This window comes from Streptopelia decaocto (assembly GCF_964273445.1).
Source record: "Streptopelia decaocto genome assembly, chromosome: 2".
Taxonomy (NCBI): Eukaryota; Metazoa; Chordata; class Aves; order Columbiformes; family Columbidae; genus Streptopelia; species Streptopelia decaocto.
In genome coordinates this window covers 15,511,967-15,531,228 of record NC_138655.1, presented here as the reverse complement: position 1 = coordinate 15,531,228, position 19,262 = coordinate 15,511,967, and the positions used below count along the sequence as shown (strand labels likewise).

The 19,262-nt window shown below is 44.4% G+C and overlaps 1 protein-coding gene across 1 annotated transcript in view; it reads right to left on the bottom strand.

Annotated features, from left to right (window-relative positions):
* Positions 1 to 19,262, bottom strand: part of EXT1 (exostosin glycosyltransferase 1) — a 178,134-nt gene that overhangs the window by 12,757 nt on the left and 146,115 nt on the right. Inside the window, exons 2-5 of the mRNA XM_082047133.1 lie at positions 11,489 to 11,582; positions 8,674 to 8,781; positions 5,320 to 5,439; positions 105 to 237 (exon numbers count right to left, since the gene is read on the bottom strand). Coding sequence (XP_081903259.1) covers positions 105 to 237; positions 5,320 to 5,439; positions 8,674 to 8,781; positions 11,489 to 11,582 — 455 coding nt within the window. The remainder of the gene's footprint in view (positions 1 to 104; positions 238 to 5,319; positions 5,440 to 8,673; positions 8,782 to 11,488; positions 11,583 to 19,262) is intronic.

The following is a 19,262-nucleotide window of genomic DNA, read 5'->3' as shown; positions in this document are numbered from 1 at the left end:
AGAAATGAATGGTAAGTCACTTGGCACATGCTACTCAAGAACCAAATTCCAAACTTCCACTAGAAATTCCAAATACTGCTAGATTATAGCAAGGATTCACTCACCGAGATTAGCATAGTAGTAAGGAAAATCTCCCAGATATGAGGAATACTGTGGCAGTACAAATAACCCTCCGGGATGTTTGTTCCATATTAAGCTGTTACGTGATATGTGCTTAAATATTCTGTCCTGAATAATCTGGAAAACAAGAGAGGCAATGATTTTTAAATAGACTGTAATAGTCACTGGCAGAAGCTTCAGGGACTCCAGCTGACTGGAATCATCACCCATTTTGCAAAAAGCTGAGGCACACAAATTACTAAACATTCCTGCTTAATCTCTCTTAAAATGACACAGGACCTGCACGCTTTGACATCACTTCAGCAGCTCAGGCTTTGTGCAATAGGTTTCAGAGCACCTCATTAGTCTCTCTGGACATGGGGACCTTGCAATCCATTGCATTTTGCATTCCAAGTCAAATATTTTGTCTATTAGAGTATCTTAGCAGTTGTAAGCCTGATTAGTTCATTGTCAGTTTTACTATCCAGAACTCGCAGAAGATAATTATTTGAGGATGGCATTACAAAGCTAGGTATTATTTTGAGATAATGAGAGCATTCAAAACCACAAAGACTTTCAGCAAATCAGGCTGCACTAATTATTCATTTTTGCTTAATTATAAAGGGATATTAGCATTCAGATACATTACGGATTCCACGTCTCAGTTCTCTAACAGTTCCTTTTTGGATGAAACAGAAAAAGATCTTCTGGCAACCACTGTGTGTCTTTGTAGAGGGCCACAAACATAGATTCCTGGATTTTTACGGTCAGAACAGATTGCTAGGTCACCTACTTTATCATCTAGAATACCACAAGCCACAAAAAAAAGAGATACAAGGTTGTACACGTAATATTTATAAAACTAATTACAGTTATGTCACATCAGACGCCTGTATGCAAGAACCATAATGGTTCTTACACCGATGGGAGCTTTTTCCAATTTGCTGCGAAGGCCTAGCAAGATTCTGCAGTGGGATGCTGTAACTGGCCAAATTCAGCCTCCAAATAAGATGCAGCTTTCTAAATATGGGGACACTGCAAGGAGCAAGGGGGGAAATAAACAATGTTCTCCTAAGTGGACTAAGCAGAATTGCCTTGCCTTCTTCTGCAGCTCATCTGCCATCTCCTAAGGAGATTTCACCCAACTGGCACTTGATGCATCACATGGGGCTCAAGTGCCAAGAACATGCTGGTTCTTCCAACCTAACATCTCTGGCCTCATTCTTGATGGATCTGAAGCTGGACTGAATCTGATCCCTCATCATTCATTCTGGCCTTAAAATCCATGGAACTAAAGAAGTTATATATCGACAACACAGGAAAAACAAAAGCAAGCCAAAAGACCGAACACAAGCTGAACAAAAGCAGCTGCTGGAGAATAAACAAGCGAAAATCTCTGTAAGCAGCCAAGTTCAGGGACATTTGGCCAACATGGAACATGAATTAAGTGTTGCCACAAGCAGTGGATTTCCTGGAATTTTTGATTGCCATGACAAAAGAACCATAAAAACACCAGTTACATTGTGCTAGACAACCCACTGCTGGTGGCAATACACATACTGCTAAAGTGGGGCAAATGTTAGGTGTTTGCATGCTTGTCTGAATTTTGCCTACAGCTAATTACTGTAGCTAATATGCAGTAATTCACTCACACGATTAAGTTAATTTAACTCTTTTTTGACCTACAAATAACAGACTTAGGACTGGTTTTCCACCACTGACAAGAGTGTATCTGAATATTTCTGTTTGGAAAGTTAGGTGTATCAGCTGTCAGATCTGCACGGTAGTGGGGACAGGAAAAAAAACAGATGACTGCTGTTTCTCCATCTGCAAGCTATGCCACTAAACAAAGACAGAACCTAGAAAGTACATATTTTCCAGTGTTTACCACAAAATCTAAATATTACAGCTCCTTCCTCCTGCTTTCTCAGAACTGGGGCATAGTCAGATAAGAAGTCTGCGAATTTATTTACACGGTCAGGAGGTTTTCACAGCCGGTGGAGTTTTCCATTGCGCTGGCAGCCAAGGACGCCAGAGGGAACACGCCGGAGCCAGCGCTGCTCTGGTGGGAGAGGGACCCTGTTGGGAGCAGCACCCGCAGCTCTGGTGGGAGAGGGACCCCGTTGGGAGCAGCACCCACAGCTCTGGTGGGAGAGGGACCCCATTGGGAGCAGCACCCACAGCTCTGGTGGGAGAGGGATCCCGTTGGGAGCAGCACCCGCAGCTCTGGTGGGAGAGGGATCCCGTTGGGAGCAGCACCCGCAGCTCTGGTGGGAGAGGGACCCCGTTGGGAGCAGCACCCGCAGCTCTGGTGGGAGAGGGACCCCATTGGGAGCAGCACCCGCAGCCCCGGCGCACGTCGGGCACGCGGATCTCACCAGCGCGGCCCCGCACCAGGCTGGGGAGATAGCGCAGCCATTTATCACAGTTAACGAACCGAAGACTAATTTATCACACTCCTGGTCTACACAAGAAACCTAGCTGTCTGTCATGATAGAAGGGAGAAAAGACAACTTGGCAGAAAGAGAAGTATAAAAAAAGATAACACGGAGGCTCAATCAATTCAAATGCAGAGTGCATAGCGCTGCACATATTGCAGAGATAGACAGCAGCTACACGGCCTCTCCGATCATGAGGCATGACAGGAAGTTTAATAAGCGAAGGAAGGGGTTAGGATCTCTGGTGAGATCTCCCTTTTCTTTTTGGAATTCATTAACAGTCCAATATTTTTGTCTCCCTCGTCCTCATGCTTCAAGAAGTTCACATATTGCCTTAATCATTGCTGCTTCTCAATGTGTCCTGGCCAAGCACCAAACCTTCCTTGTCTCTACTTTGTGCTGTCCCTCTCCCCTCCTCTTCCCGAGAGGAAGACTGAGCACGCTGCACAGAGATTTTGGAATGTTTTGGGTTTGTTTTCAGAGAAGATCAAGCTGGAGAAGTGCAGATACACTGAAGCACGTGTCCGGATGGTGTTTGCAGCTGCGCTGCCAGCGCTCCCACTCACCAGCCTGCAGCCAACACTCGTGAACATAATTTCCTAACCCACACCATGTTCCTCTGTGCCTGCAATATGGGCTTGCTGGCCAAATGATTCAAACCGCTCATTTTGGGCTAGGAGCTGTTTGGCTTAGGCCACTAAATGCCATGAGAAGATCAAGGACCTTAAAATGTGACTTAATGTTTTCAGAGGTGTCCAGGATAAAGGGCAGAGCAGAGCTCTGTCCTTGCAGGCACCTGAGTTGGTGAAGACTATTTCTGTGCTGATACCCTCACACACGGACATGTACCGGCACTGCAGTTAGCTGGCAAGTGATTATTCTGATGATGTCTAGCATCACACAACACAACAGTGTTATAACAGAAGATGGATAACATCCACCAGAATTTACTTCCAAGCATCAGGTTTTAAGAAGAGGATATACTGCTTGCAGATTTCAGATGGCAAAGATCACTCTCAACTCTTTTATTCCTTTTCTAAGGAAAGTTAACTCAGGACTTTACTTAGGCAAGTTGAAATGTGAAACGAAAATCTGTTAATGAGAACAGAATCCCTCTTAGCTGTCTCAAAAACTTCCGAGAATCGTGAATTAAAAAATAAACAAAAAAACCCTCAAACCAAAACCACTCTCGCAAACAAATGAAAAAACCCAGACCGTACCTTCAACACCAGGCATACATTACTTGGTTACATTAAATTAAACCTTCCAGGAAGATTTTTGTTTTCACTTTAGTTTTTCCCCTCTGAGCGGAAACTCCAGCTTGCTGGTTGCCCAGATGCTTCAGCTTTATTACGGGTTTTGCTGTCCCCTGGGCACCTGCAGCCACACGGGCCAGCGTGTCCCAGGGCAGTGCTAACGACACATCTGTGAGCGCTGGAGCTTCATGCAATGGGCACCATGGCCATGGGGCTATGGGTTATGCCCCCTTGAGACCAGCCCCAGCATGGGAAGGAGAGGGGCAGCCAGGAGAGCTGTGCACCCCCCTCCTTTTAGCAATCCCTAACAATAATGAGGTGTGTGGAGGGAAGGGGCAGATGATACATGAGTCACCCTGATTGTCCTTAAGGGTACTTCTGTTAAGGGTAAATTAGACGGCGAGCACAGGCACGTGGTCTTCTAGCTTTGTTAGTCCGATCCTGGCGTGGGCTGTGCTAATTATCACCATCTCATCAGTGCTTACGGGGAGTTTGAGGATGCAGAGCAGTCTCCAACAGGCAGCACTGATGAGACCTGCTCATCCAGGGGAGGAGAGTGGTCTGAGGATAGCTATGCCAGGGGCTCCGAAAATGTTCCCTGCCTGGTTTTCTCCACTGGCACAGAAGAACTGAAGGGACTGTCTCGCAGCAGCTGCAGGAACATCCGCCACAGGCAACCTGTACTGCAGGCAGCAGCACTCATTTGCCGTTTGCAGGGGAAAGCAGGCACAGCGGGAAATGTGGAGCTTTACAACAGTGCACAAAGAAGGATGCAATTGCAGAATCATTAGCATAAGACGAATGCATTTGCACCTACAAAGTGAGCCACTTCCAGTGGTAAAAGTGTGTCAAAAATTTATGTGCGAAATTGCAAAACAATTAGAAGAGAAACCTGCTTTTGAAATTGCAGCCTGGGTGCCACTTCTAAAGAGCCTTTCATCTCTCCTCTGTCTCTGAATTCAGAAAGGATTCTCTCCACATTTGAGATAATCTGTCTCCCTGTTTAATAGCACTCTAATTATGATAATTTATTAATATTTTATAAGGATGATCAGGTCTGTCCCTTATCCTGTGTGAGAAGATAAAACACAGTGATTTATAAGCCCACCTTTTTCCTTCAGCCAGACCAACAGCTCCATCACAAAGCATCAAAACGCTAAGGAATGGTCAAGGAAGTAATATATTTTTCCAAAATGAATCCCAGGAAGGTTTCCTAAAGAATTACATTCACTACCAATAACAAGGATACTGCATCACAAACCATAAAGCCTTGTGAAGGCAAGATCACATATGACAACTTTTCCACGTGTTGGGTAGCTCCCATACTTCACTGTGTCAGTTTTCTAATGTAGATTCCAATAATGAAGAAAGTATTTCCTTAAGGGAGAAAACCTATCGAGAGCTTTTTTCCCAGTGACCAATCGCATGTCATGAAAACCAAGGTCTGACGCCAGCTGAGGGCAGGAGCAGCCGTTCAGGCACAGAATCCTTGCTGCTCTGCAAGCTCCCAGACAATTTTTACTCACCTCTAGTGTAGTCAATACAATCTTCTCAACTGAAGAAAAATAAGCCTCCCACAAGAACTGTGTCTGCTGTCTAAGTGCTAGGATTTTATCCTGATGGATAGACCTGATTGTAGAAGGAATCTGTAATACAAGATGTAATATAGTCAGAAGCTTCAGAAAACAACGCAATCTAATCAAATTAATATGCTGCCAACAAGCCCTCTCCTCTATTAGCAAGCTGCACAGCTTCAGCGCTCCCGTCCAACAGAGGTGCGTGTGTCAACAGTTAAAGCCTTGATGTAAAACCAATGAGACACAACCCTTTCTAACCTTTGGTACTGAATATATGATTTTTTTTTTCATCTGCTTTCTTTTAGTTTTTGGTTATTTCACGGTAACAAAAGCTCCCTCTCCCCAGCTCTGTGGTGTGGCATGGTAAGGAGCTCCTCCATCCATGCCCCATGTACAAAACATTTCATAAACTAGTATTTTAACAAAGTAGTAACCGCAGGTGTTGAGAGGCCAACAATAATCCCCACTCTCAATGTGTATTAGAGGGATCTGGAATTGCATTTACCACAGCATGGCAACACTAAGTGCCCTAAGGAAAATACAGCAACATCTTAAATAAGACTCCACTTTTTGGGAGCCTGTGGATCAAACTGCATTTTACTAATTACTGTGGGTGGAAAGAATAACATCTCCTGCACCACCTGTTATTCACAAGGGAAAACACTGCTTCTTTTTTCCCCTCTCCATTGAACCAACGTGTTAATTCTGGTTTAAGTTGCCTTACAAATAAAACCCAAATTGTCTTCCTGCAATACTTTGCATTAAAAGAGTAACTGCTCACTGCGATCATTATTTGCTTTCACATGTTCCTGAATCAAATTATTTCACATGTAACATTTTCCTGAAGAAAATCTGACAGTTTAAGAATTTCTACGTAAAAAATTTCCCCAAGAATCAGTAAATTCTTTACTGCATTGTTTGCATCCAGGCCTGGACACTGTGTCCAACAGGACCAATCTCTGCTCCCTGAGACTGTAATCTCTTGGACTTTCATCTTAGAGACACTGCTAACAGGGATACAGAATTTGATACTATGAGAGAGCTGGCACTACAGCCAGGACAGAAAGGAATCGTCAGACTGTCAAAGATGGTGCTTTGTGTTCCTTCGCTATAGGCCTTTCAGGTAAAATAAAGATCTTTAGGTAAAATATTCCTTGTAGAACTAGTATGAAAGATAGAAGTTAAGGGCATGTATTAGCACATGTTTTTCTAAATGATCACATCACTATTTGTGACATGATGCAGCAAATAACTGCACTAAATTTCATCTTTTGGGGTGAATATTTTTTTCTTTTCATTACTTTTCCAGTAAGTTCTGGTAAGTCGAGGGATAATGAACATTCCCTGCAGTGGCTGTACACAGATGTGTATTAATAACACCCAGGATCATTATCAGCAGCAAAAAGACGATCAAAGTCAATTCACAGTGGCGATACAGCGTTTTTTCTACAAACTCATTCATTTCATTGCATGATGTGCAACCTTGCATGTGTGTGCACGTGTGTGAGGAACAAATAGAATCAATGCTCATTCCCAACAGGCCTTTTGAAAGGGAAGGCTGCAAGAAGTTATGATTTTACAGGCCACACCATGCTTGCGAGCGCCGGCAAACACAGTGCCAAGGTTAAAATAAGCCTTGGTGCCCGCTCCATTGCAACAGCTGGAAAGGAAAATCAGAGCTCCCATTTTAACTGCATTTGCCTATTAGTTATTAATCTACTTGTCCAGAAAGACAGGTGGGGAAAATGATGTATTAATACTAATCTGGCAGGATTACACTGGAATTATTAGAACTGGATGACGTCTTAATAAAAGGTCATTTCAGTAATAAGTAGGGGGAAGGGAAAAAACACCCTGCCCAAATAAAAGCAGAAAGGCTGGATTAAGCTCTCCCAGCGCTATGATGAGGAGAATATGCAAATAAAAACATCCGAGCTGCTCTGGAACAGGAAATGAAAAACTGTAACATAACAAAAACATTTCCCAGAGCAGACATTCAGGCCCTCTGCCAGCTCTTTAAAAACACTGTTAATAACGGTGCAGTAGCTGTTCAGTATGGAAGCAGCTGTGAAGGGAACGAATGGCATGTTACCGGAAAGCATGAAGATGGGCAAATTATTATTATTTAAAGAGAAAAATCATTTTGCTCAGAAAAATGTGCCATCCACAGAAGCAAAAATCAAATGGCCCTTTTCTATTTGCAGCTTGTAGCACATTAAGGAGAACAGGCAGCACTTTGCAAGGCTTGCTAGGCCAGCTCTTCACAAATATTTCCTTCTTCAGGCAAGTGAATAGGCACCTAATGAGATTTTGAAAGGTACTCCATTTTTGGGGTGCAAAGACATATGTACCTTTGAAGGCTTCTCTCCATGGATGACAATAGCTTGTCACTTTGGAAATGAATTAAACGCAACCATTAAAAACCCCCTTAGAGGCTACTTACCAGCTATTCCAGATCTTGTGGATCTCAGCTTCATGATGGGCAATGGTGTTTTATCATATTCTACAGGGTTTTTCAAGAAGATAGACCCCATTTGAAATCACTACTGCTTTGAAATTGGGTCCATCTTTTTGAAACACGCTGTCCTTTGTGGAAACCAATCTTTCAAGAACTTTACCTAACATAAATTTCTCCACATACTATACAGAATGTATTTAGACTATAAAACTAGGGAAACAGGAAAATTTAAAACCAAAGTAGATGCTGAAGGTAGTAGGGAATTTCAGCCTATTTTTGTTCCATGAGGAGATTAACAATAGGTGAACACTGCTTCAGAAAGCAATGTTACATGGTCCAGACATCAGAAAAGGGACAGATTCTGCTTCCCTCAGAACTACTAGGTGGTAACTCCCATCTGAGAAAACACCTGCTTTCCTGCTGAGCCCCTTCAGTACCTGCCAGCCAGACACACGGCACTGGTGGGACCCTGAGGATAAACTATTTTTGAATGACTTGAGTAGAACCTGCCTTCAAACATTCTCTGTTTCATCACAGCACGCGGTCCAGGCCAGCTCTGCCTCTGAGAGGCATCCAGGTGCTCCACACCAGAAGAAATGTCACTCTACCAGGATAAATAAAAGAGTCTTCTGCGTTTAGAATGTGGCCTGGTGGCTGCAATGACCTTCAGGTCAAAAAATGAATGATGTCATATGAAATGAGTTCATAGCCAGAGTGACACAGACAATCCCTTCACGATAAAAACTCTTTTACAGCCCTGACCTTTTGGATTCATCCGCCCCATCCATTTAGATGGCGGCAGCAATAATCAACTGATCCGCTGAAGGCCACGGTCTTTTTCTTACCTGTAATAACAATCTCTCATCGCCTATGACGGCAGCTTGGTTCCAATCAATCACTTCCGAGAAGGGCAGCTCCCATCCGTTGCTGAGCATCACCGGGACGCAGGCGGCCTGCAGCACACAGAGGCATCACAGTGTCAGTGGTACCCGAAGCGTGTCAGTGGTACCCGGGGCTCCCATCAACACCTCACGGTCACCTTCTGCACAGGCTCTGAGCCAGCACTCGTGAATGTGGTCAGAAAAGAACACCAGAATAGAGACCGCAGGAGGACAACCCAAATTCTGATGGTCTTCCAGTTTGCGCTTATTCATACTCACTGAAAGGTAGGGTTTGCGTGGAGGGTGGCATTTGAAATCTGGTGCTTACGCTGCCAGATAAGAGCAGAACTGTTAAAATGCTGCAGATGCAACACCAGAGAATTTAATACAAAATGATGGCCTCCCTTGCTGCTTCATGAACCATTCAGCAGGGAGCTAACTCCCTAAATTTTTATAATATGTTATAAGACAACCCTACAGAAAATATATATCATATTTAATTCCAAAGCACATTTTCCACGAGGGAGGAGTGAATTCCCTATCCTGTTTGATATCAGCTCTCCAAAGAGATGCAACTGCACAAACATAATTCATCTGTCATCATCTGTCTACAAAAATAAGAATTGCTTTCTGTCTTAAAACAAACAAAAAGCATACAAATTTAGTATCTATTTTGTACCAGTATGATCTGTCTAAATTATTTGATCTTTTATGAGTTGCGCAAGTTCCTCTGCATAAACCACAAGCTTGCAAACATTCAGTAAATAGGGCAGTATTTCCATAAATAAATGTTCTTCACTACATTCTGGTCAGCTGGATCACAACCTAAGATCCAAACCAAAAGCCTCCTGATGTGTTGCAAGAACCTGTTACTAGAGGATCTGATTCGACTCTGTGATCTGGTTCAGTTTCTTCTGGATCAAGCCGAGCTCAATTACTTTGAATTTGGTCCAGATTGGGGTCAGTCCCTCCTGCACCTCCCAAACGATGGTATAAAGGAGAACCTTTCAGACTGCTGTACCCTCCTTGATAACATGTATTACACAGAGGATCTCAGACTGCTCAAGTCTCTGCATTACAGTGGTGATTATAACGTGTAAAGAACTGTGATCTGTATGGAAATTACATTAGTGCATAAAAAAATCCAACCAGAAAACACTTAGCAATGTGTTTTCATGTTTAAAACATTTCACTGATGTGGGTTACATCTTTCAACATGCCCTGGAGCCAGACAGAAATTGGGAATTCAGCATAATCAGTGTATACTGTGCTGCTAGCCTGCTAGGAAAATCCTCAATGCCTGCGTTTGGTCATCATTGATCTGGAATCTCCAAGTTCTGCACCATGAGGTATGCTCCCTGCTTTCTTCTCTTGAGATGACGTATGACTTGTGGCCCAGCTGAAAAAGGAGCTGAGCAGTGCTCTTCATGAGGATCTGAAGTGACTCATCGTTCCAAAAATGCCAGTCCCACCTCTTCCTCTGAAGAGGCTGGAGAGGAAACAGCACTTTGCAGGCTGTTAATCTCCTGAGTAGGAGCAAAGAGGGGACAGCCAATCTCAAATGTGACAGTAGGTGTGGGGTTCAGTGGTTAAACGTGTGTCCAGCACATTTGAGATTCTCTGGGGTATCCAAGACACGCATCCGAGGCTGGCAGACATGACGCAGGACCTAGCAAAGACCTTCTGGAGAACCAGCCGAATGCCAGAAAGCTACCCCGTGGCTTCTAAAATAACATCATACCCATCCACTTAGTACCTGAATACTGCTCTGCATTGCGGTAAACAATAATCTTTAATAGCAACTGGGACATTTTGTGGCTGATGAAGACAAGTGATGTGATGCTGTTCATTAATAGCTTTACTGCCAATGCTGGGACACTTCCAAAATGGCAAAAGAACACCCGGAGGCAGGATTCTGTAAGGTGTCCTCATTTGCCAGCCCACTGACACCAAGAAGTGCCTCAACCTGCCCCCCTTCCACACCAGACCCCATGGAAATGCAGATGCCAGTCCCAGAGGGGACCTGCAGCATCTCCCAAATGCTCTGTATGTGTGAGTGAAGATCCAGGAGCCCAGGGCTGAGCTGAGACTTGCCAAAAGAAAGGTCATGCCGCCTGCAGCCAGAGTAGGTGAGTGTCGGGCTGGATCGCTGTGCTGCCCAGCCCCCTGCCACAGCCACCCAGGAGCCCCTCAGCGTTGCCTCTGCTGCTGGCCCACAGCACAACAGGGAGACAGTAACCAAAACGCTTTTAAAAGCTGAAGGGGATACAGGTGCTGTCCCAGACACACTGTTTGCTCCCTGAGATCAGCCTACATCCACCTTTATGTGACGCTTCCGGCTGGGGCTTTACAACCTCCAGGCCACCTCCTGCACATTCAGTAAGCACCATTGCAAGACAGGCAATGCATAAGCAGCTCTGTTCTGGCTAAGTGAAAACAAAAAGGTGTTTTTAGCACCCTGGGGCTTACTTGTTGTAGAGGCCAGTGTCTCCCATGGGAAGTCTCACAGCTTGACAAGATACTGCTCTAAACCGGTCCAACCTCCCAGCCCCACCACATCCAGAGAAAGCCGTTTCCTGGAGGTAACGCAGTGCGACCGTCAGATGAGCTCAGTGCTCAGCCTCTCCTGGGAAGAAGCTGTCAATTGCTCCAAAGTATGAAGAGAGGCTTTTGCAAAGTGGATTACTGTCCACTAGGGACACAAAACACATTTCCCTCCTCCCCACCCCCTTGCCGAATTGCAGCCAGCGTAGCTGATGCTTTAAACTGCAGCTCTTACCTGCAAAGCTTCCAGAAACCTGAAAGAGCCAAGCCTGCGGCCACGGGGAACCAGACAGAAAGTGGCATTGTGCAGCATTTCACGGTAATCATACCTAATGAGAACAGAGGAGAAAAGAGAAAATTCAATTAGTGGTGAGTCCTAGAGTAACTGGGTGTGAAAATACAAACAGCTGTTGAGACACATCTGGCTGAAATCACCTCTGACCAAGACCCCTCACCATCAGGTTACCCAGCGCCCCCCGGGCACGCGTCAGCCACCTCCCCAGCTGCTTTTTGTTCATCTTCAGGAGCAACCACTACAGGAGAGAGCTGGGGAGAATGGAGCTGGGAAGGAAGGAAATAATTTTGCCTTTGCAATAATCAGCCACTTCTATATCAAGAGGCATGCATGAGTTCTAACAACAAACTTAGATTGCAATATTTTGATACCCAAAGCATTGTTGCAACACTTCTGTGACCCTGATTTTTATCCAGATTTAGTCAAAGTCATGCACAACTGCGCTCATTTCTGTGCAAGAGATTTGTACGAAACAAAAAATATCCAAACTATGCCCAATAAATCTTCCCTACTCAAGCACGCACTGAAAAAGGGACAGGATGGAGGGTTACAATGGCTCCTGTGGTGGTTATTGTCAAATGTGGTGAGAGGAATAAAGTGCCAAATTTTGGCCATCAACCACAGAGCTGCAATGACCCCTGCTCCTCTGAATTAAAACTTACAGACACTCCTGTTTTTGTTTTTTTTTTGTTTGTTTTTTCCAATTCCATCAATCACCTCAAACCCATTCACGAAAACCATGCACCAAATCCTAACAGCTTCCAGCCTGCTATTAGCTAATGGTACTTTTGGCAATCCCATGGAAATGCCAACAGCACCGACCTCATCTGAGACAAAAGGATCCAGATTAAATACCCTCCGTTCTCCAGTGTCCTGGACCCTGCAGACAGATGTTAATTTCGACAGTAACTTGTGACCCTGAAATTTTCTAACACTAATAATCTAATTTAACTGTAGACTGCAGGCAGAGCAATTTTTTTTGTAAGCATATATATGTATATGTATGCAATTATATTTTCTATATAAAAAAGTCCGGATCTATGCTTGTATTCTCGCACAGGCCAGACAGATGGGAGTAAGCCAATTTTCAATTATAAGCTCTGTCTTTAGGAAAAGACATCTTGCAAAGGCCCATTTGCTTAAACAAGCGTGTATAGCTAATTTGCACAAGAAAAGGTCACTGTGAATGGATTAAGATTATCTCCACTGAGAGTAAAATAAAACCCCTCGTTGCATTAATTAAAACTACAAAACAGACTTCAAAGTACATTTTTTCTTAAATCGTTATCTCAACTTTGGTTAAAATACATATATACATATTCTATCTGAGCGGCAGCAATTTCTTTTTCTCCGTGTGGGCTATTGATTGGCAGCCATGTCCCAGCCCAGCAGCCAGCAGTGACACAGCACACGAGGGAAAATATTAGGGAACTGGAACACCAAAAAAATAAAATGTTACTGTTTTTAAGCATTCCTTTTTTACATACTGAGAGGTCTGAGGCTCATCACTTTCACTGTATATTGTACATCAGAAAATGTTAATAAATACCAAAAATAGAATACCCTGTAGGGCGAGAATATACCAGTCAGAAGTCCCCCATCATTAGCTAGCTAAAAATGGAAAATCCTCTTAATATCCTGGAATTCAACAATATCCACAAAATGTTGATGGCAGAACCAGAAAACAAAGAGAGAGTGAGGCCAAACGCAAGTGACTTCTCCACATCCCACTGATGTCTTATGTCGGGTATCTTTTCTTTCACATCTAATTTGCTGATATTAGGATAGATATATAATGGGTGGGGGGGGGGAAGGATTTTGTTGACCATTTCCCACCTGGAAACCAGTTAGCATCTTGCTCCCATTTGTGCATTTTAAAGCCTAACGTGTGATATATTGCTGCGCTCTGGAATAGCACAGTTCATGGTCACCAAGCAATTTATCTGCATCATATGTACACAGAGAGCCTCATCCTAACCTTGATGTATGGGCACAAAATTTCCACTCACTTCAGGGAGAGCCCGCAGACACAACATGAGCAGACCCAGAGGAAAGCAATATCCATTGAGAGCAGCTGCAGCACATGAATTTCACCAGAGATCCTTCTCATGAACAAATTTCTCTGCTATTTAAACCCAAGTGTTATAAGGTGACTTGACACGACTTTCGAGCGTGGTGCTAATGGACTGGTTTACAGTCTAATCCTCCACAGTGACCATCGCAGGATCAAGCATCTATTTGAGATACTTAAACACAAGGTACTAATTTTACTCCAGTAGTGTGTGAGTAGCACACAAAACAACGGAGGTTCCCTGCCTTAGCTTAAAGACAGAAGATACCCCTGTATACAAATTCAGAAACGCCTTTCACACAACACATGTAGCCAGCCACAAATACATAAACATCTCTGTCAAGCTGCAAGCAGAGCTTTGTAATTTGAAGCATTGCTTGCAGAAGAAATCGTTTACATGTATCGAAAAGCACCTTAGAGTCAAGCTTGCAGCAGAGACCATTTGACGTTTTCCTCAGACTGTCAGGCGGCACTTGGAGGAGACCTTGATCATAAAATCATCGCATGGTCAGTGAAGTTCCAGGCCACAGGCCATGGGAGAGACAGAAGGTGTCAGGGCAGCCCTCAGTTTCAGACTCCTTCCCATTCAGCCCCGTAGGAACCACGCACGCAGCAAAAGGTTTGATTTTTGCTGGTGTTTTGTTGGGGAGGGGAAATTCCTTATGTATGATCGGCATATTTTCCGCATAGGAGGCATACACATCTAAAAGCATCTCTGCGCTTAACTTTGACTTGAAAAGCTTTCAGAGAAGTCAGAGAGATAATCTGCGTGATCACAGGTAGGTATCTCAGTTAAATCTTTATTGGACTTGAAATTTCTCCTTCGCTTCTCCAGAAGAGAAATCAGAGCTGGCACCGACATCCAGGAACACCCTCTCAGCTACAGCAGGACACTTGCACATTACGGGTGGATCTGGGATCTGTTGCAAAGACCATTTCCCGCCATCTCCATTGACTAATCTCACCAAGACCACAGGGAGGCAACAAAATATTACAACCCTGCTTGCAACTGGCGGAGAGGCCTTAAGTTACAGAGAAAATAGTCAAGAGTTTAGAAGAGGTTCTTCCAGAGCCTCATCTTCTACTTCTCCCCTGGCAATGGGGTTATATCTGTTTTCAGAACTAGTTATTTCCATCAGCCAGTACTGTCTGAGGCTGGCAGGGGGATTTGTTATGATCTTCCAGCCTGCATCGCTGTGGTTTCTGCAAACCGGGAGCTGCCAGCCTGTGGGGACGGCTCTGCTTCACCTGCCTATCCAGCCGCTCTGGCTTTACCCAGCTATGGAGATCTTTCAGGCTCTGCTTGCAGCCGAGGAATCGGAGCAATGACCGGCACCACAGGGCATTGTATGGGTGGCTGGCCGGGCACTTCGTCCTTATTTGTGCCACTTTGGTGTCACATTCCTTCTGGCACTTTCCTTGACTTTGGCAGTTGATCTTCCCAAGCATTTACTGTAGGAAAGCTTTGAGAGGAGCCCTCTGCTTTGCTCCGAGGGTTTTTTTTTCCAGAAAGTTCCTGGTTTCCACGTTAGAAGCTGCCGGGGAGTTGGGGGTGGGGGCACATGCTTATTGCTCATACTCCTGTGTTCCTGCCTTCTGCACACTCACACGGAGGTAACATTCTACTGCCAGTTTTAGGGTCCGCTTGGCCTGGGCCTCAGCTGCATCATTCAAACATATTAAAATCAAAGATGCATATGCCTTTAATATGACAGTTGGGGTTTTATAACTAAAATAGTTACAGATTTAACCCAAAGCTCATGTCCCTTTGTAAGGATCAGCAGTTTGTTTCATTAACTTTCAGGCTTCCTTCCATTATGATTAAGTGCACCATGTTCACAGCTAATACCTTTTTAGGCAGCATAAACAAATAGCTCTATTTCTAATTAATTCTAATTTATTCACACTTTAATTGAAATATCCCCTCCCTGCTACCACCCATAGCTGAGAAAACATGTTCGGCCCCATGTATCACACAGGTGTAAACACCGCAATGCCGTGTGGGCAATTATCCGAAGGAGAGACGCTGCTCAGCCAAATGCTCTTACCATTTTAACTTCTTGAACATTGCTTCTGTCTTTCCCCATCCCCTCCTCTCTTTTTTTTTCTTTCCTTCTGATGTGCCGACCTTGTCAATCAGTGTGTGGATTAAAGGGCTGCTTGGGATTCCTGGTTCACCATTATCCCAAGGAGCCGGGGCAGGCTGCAGAGGCTCTGCAGTGACTAATCAGCCATGCCATACATTCCTTCTTACAGCTTAAGCATTTCCCCATGTCACTACACTTAAGAGATTATAAACTACCCTGGGAAACATTTTCACTACCAACTTCAATATAAACTTTTTTTTTTTTCCAAAGCCACATCACCATCACTACTGACTGAACAGAGGTCTAAAAGGACACCAGGCTGTTTAGACCAGCAGATAAGACCAGCTACCCAGCTGTAATAACTATCACACTTTATCCAGCTCTATGTCACCTGTCACGTAGGAATCACAAAGCAGTGTACATATTTTCTTATCTAATCGTCTAAACACTGATATGGGATACCATCACCATCCCTGTTCCACGGAATGAAACGTGAGATACAGATGCCTGCTGGCTTCTCCAGCAGCTGGACAGACCTTGGCAATGCTAACCCCAGCGTCCTCACCTGCCTCCCTCCTCTCTGGTGATGCTCATCGAAAATTATCACCATAATGACTATCAAAATTCAGATGGAAATACCGGAGCAGAACCCAAACCAAATACAATGGGCTTAACTCAAACCACATACTATGGGCTTAACGCAGCGGTACATATTTTAGCAGTGTCACACATAATCCATCTTCTGGAAGATGCTGGAGCTCATCTTTGGCAGGGAGCATCAGTACATACCGCCGTAGGTGTCAGATGGGACTAGAGCTGTTTTTTTTCTTTCCTGAGCCAAAAATTGTGATGGCACTTAACCAACTGTGTCCAGGGCTCCCTCCCTGAATCTGCAAGTCCATGAACACATGCTGCATCTTCCAAAAGTCTCTGCATCAGTTCAAGTGCTACAAGAAAGACAGATATTAAACACCTACAACGCAAGACTAAATGGCAGTGTGTTTCCCAGTTTTCCAGCATACGAAGTTTCAGTTATTAACCAGTCAGCCAGTTTTCCATGTGTAAATGCTTAATGCAGATGGCTCTGAACTACTGTCTGGAGAAAAGAAACCCACTCTGTCACACAGAGCGTCTCGTCGCTTGGTTTCCATTAAGGTATATTGACTTTTAAATAAACTGTCAAGTAAAACTTGGCATTGAAAACACCAAGTGAGTAACTGTCTTTGTAGAAAAGCTGACAGCTCAGCTGTGCATCAGATAGATGGCTGCCCAAGACTGAGCTCGAAAGGCTAACGCATCCTACTTGGAAGGGTGCTGTCGCCGTGAACTGCTTGCTTTCGGATTTACGGCTGCATGATGCTTTGGGGTGATATTAATGCTGGTTAACAGGCTACTGGCTGGCAGTTCATCTCCCTCGCTGCAACCGCTGGTTCTGGAATTAGAAAGTTTGGAGGTGCAAAAACATAATTGGAAAACTTTTTTTTTTCCCCCTGCTTAAAGGGCTAATTGATTTCACAGGTGTTTAATTATCATTTGCTGTGAGATAATACCTTGTAGTGCCATAAAAAATGGATTTAATTTTCAAGTGCTTGCAAAACCATTGCCAAAGCCAAGTTAGAGCTAAAGCTAGATAATTATTCTATAAATCAAACACACTGCCTCCTTTCTTTGAAATTTTTAATACTTGGCTATAATGATATCTGACGACCTTGAAACTAACATAAAAAGGATTTTCTTGCCAAGCGCTGAAAGGCAGCCATTGGAGTATTTCTTTCAGCCTGGTTCATTACTGCAGCCGCCGCGCTGCCCGGGCTGCAGGACTCCAAGGGACGCTACGGCCCAAGTCCAGCAGCACCGTGTGTGAACAGCGATCTCGGCGCACAGATACCGGCCAAGTACAGGTACGAGCATGAGCCCAATGTGAAAATGCCGCTAAATTAAGGAAAATCCCGCACGATTCTTCTAGGCCTGTCAATGGCAATTAAACTTGGCAAACATTCAGCAACTAATGTCAAGGTACAACTGTCTTCTCCTTTCCATGCCAGCACCTTCTTTACTTCAGAAGGCTGGATTAACAAAGCAAAACAGAGTAGAGTTTTCACTTTCATGTACTACTAAAGGAACTTTGTAACAGTTAAGATGGACAGTAACCATTGAAATGTAAATCATCTTTAAAGTCTTTGGTGGCATCCGGGTTGGATTCAGTTCACTTTGATATTATGCACAGATACACAAGCCACTAAAGTCAATGCACGTTCTAACGAATAAAAATGCTCTAATGATTTTTGTCTAAATATTTACACAGAATGCCCTGTAAATCTATACGGTCCATGCAAAGTATACACAACATTTGGTCTGCCAAATACTCTCCAACTGGCTCCCAGCGTGGCGGTTACACCCCCTAGAACAAGCAGCCTTACACAGCAGCAAATGTGGTCTCGCCAACATCATTTGATGTTTAAAGATAACAAGTGTGCCAGAGAGGGCTGGTAAGTAGCGTGTCGGAGGCAAACCTTGCCGAGGTGCCTCTCCAGGCCGCGTTACACCCCAGTTACCAGCAACCTGCTAATAGCATCGTGTAGCGCTTCTTCTAAAACCAAACGCCGGCTCCCGGGCTTTGAAGTCCTCCAAGAGCGCCTGCTTCGCAGCAGCACCTCGCTGTGCTGGCAGCAACAAAACTCACAACACGCCTGAATAAGAAAAGTCCACCAGGAAGCAAAAGCACCTCCCGCTTCTATCTTCTGAGAAATGTAAACATAGCACCACCTATTGCAAATTTAATACCCTCTAGGTCAGCGTGAAAGCACTGAAGATGCTGATGCTCGCAGGTGCAGATGCACGCACAGACAGGAACAACACACAGAGCCACAGCGTAAGATTTTACATGGACCCACCTCCACTGCCGTCTCCTCTGAACTGACATAAACGTATATGAATTGTCTTTGCCTGAAATGTGCCTGTCTTGGCACTTACTGCCCATCAAGCTGCTAGACCCTTACAAGGTAAAAATAAGACCAACCTGTTAAGATGATCCAGTGCTTCAGGCAGGCTATTTCTAACAGGATTCTTCTAACAATAAATTATGGCAACACTTTCCATCATTATGGCACCTCTACCTTGCCATTTTCTGAAGATCACAAACTCCTTTCTGAATATTTTAACATAAAGAACCTCAGCCTGCCGGCGGGAGAACAAAGCAGCTTCTCCATTTCACTGATGGGAAAACGGCCACGCAGCCTGAACCTGGGCTTCATTTACTTGGCCCTGTTCCCCAGTACTCTGCACTGAAAAATGCAGGAGTAAGTTGAAAGTAATATCTAACTCTTGACAGTGGGCTTTGGCATTTCAACTGAGAACTAATATCCTGGGCTGCATCAAGAGGCGCATGGCCAGCAGGTGGAGGGAGGTGATTGTGCCCCTCTGCTCCGCTCTGGTGAGACCCCACCTGGAGTCCTGTGTCCACCTCTGGAGCCCTCAGCACAGGACGGACATGGACCTGTTGGAGAGGGGCCAGAGGAGCCACAGAAATGGTCAGAGGGCTGAACAGCTCTGCTGT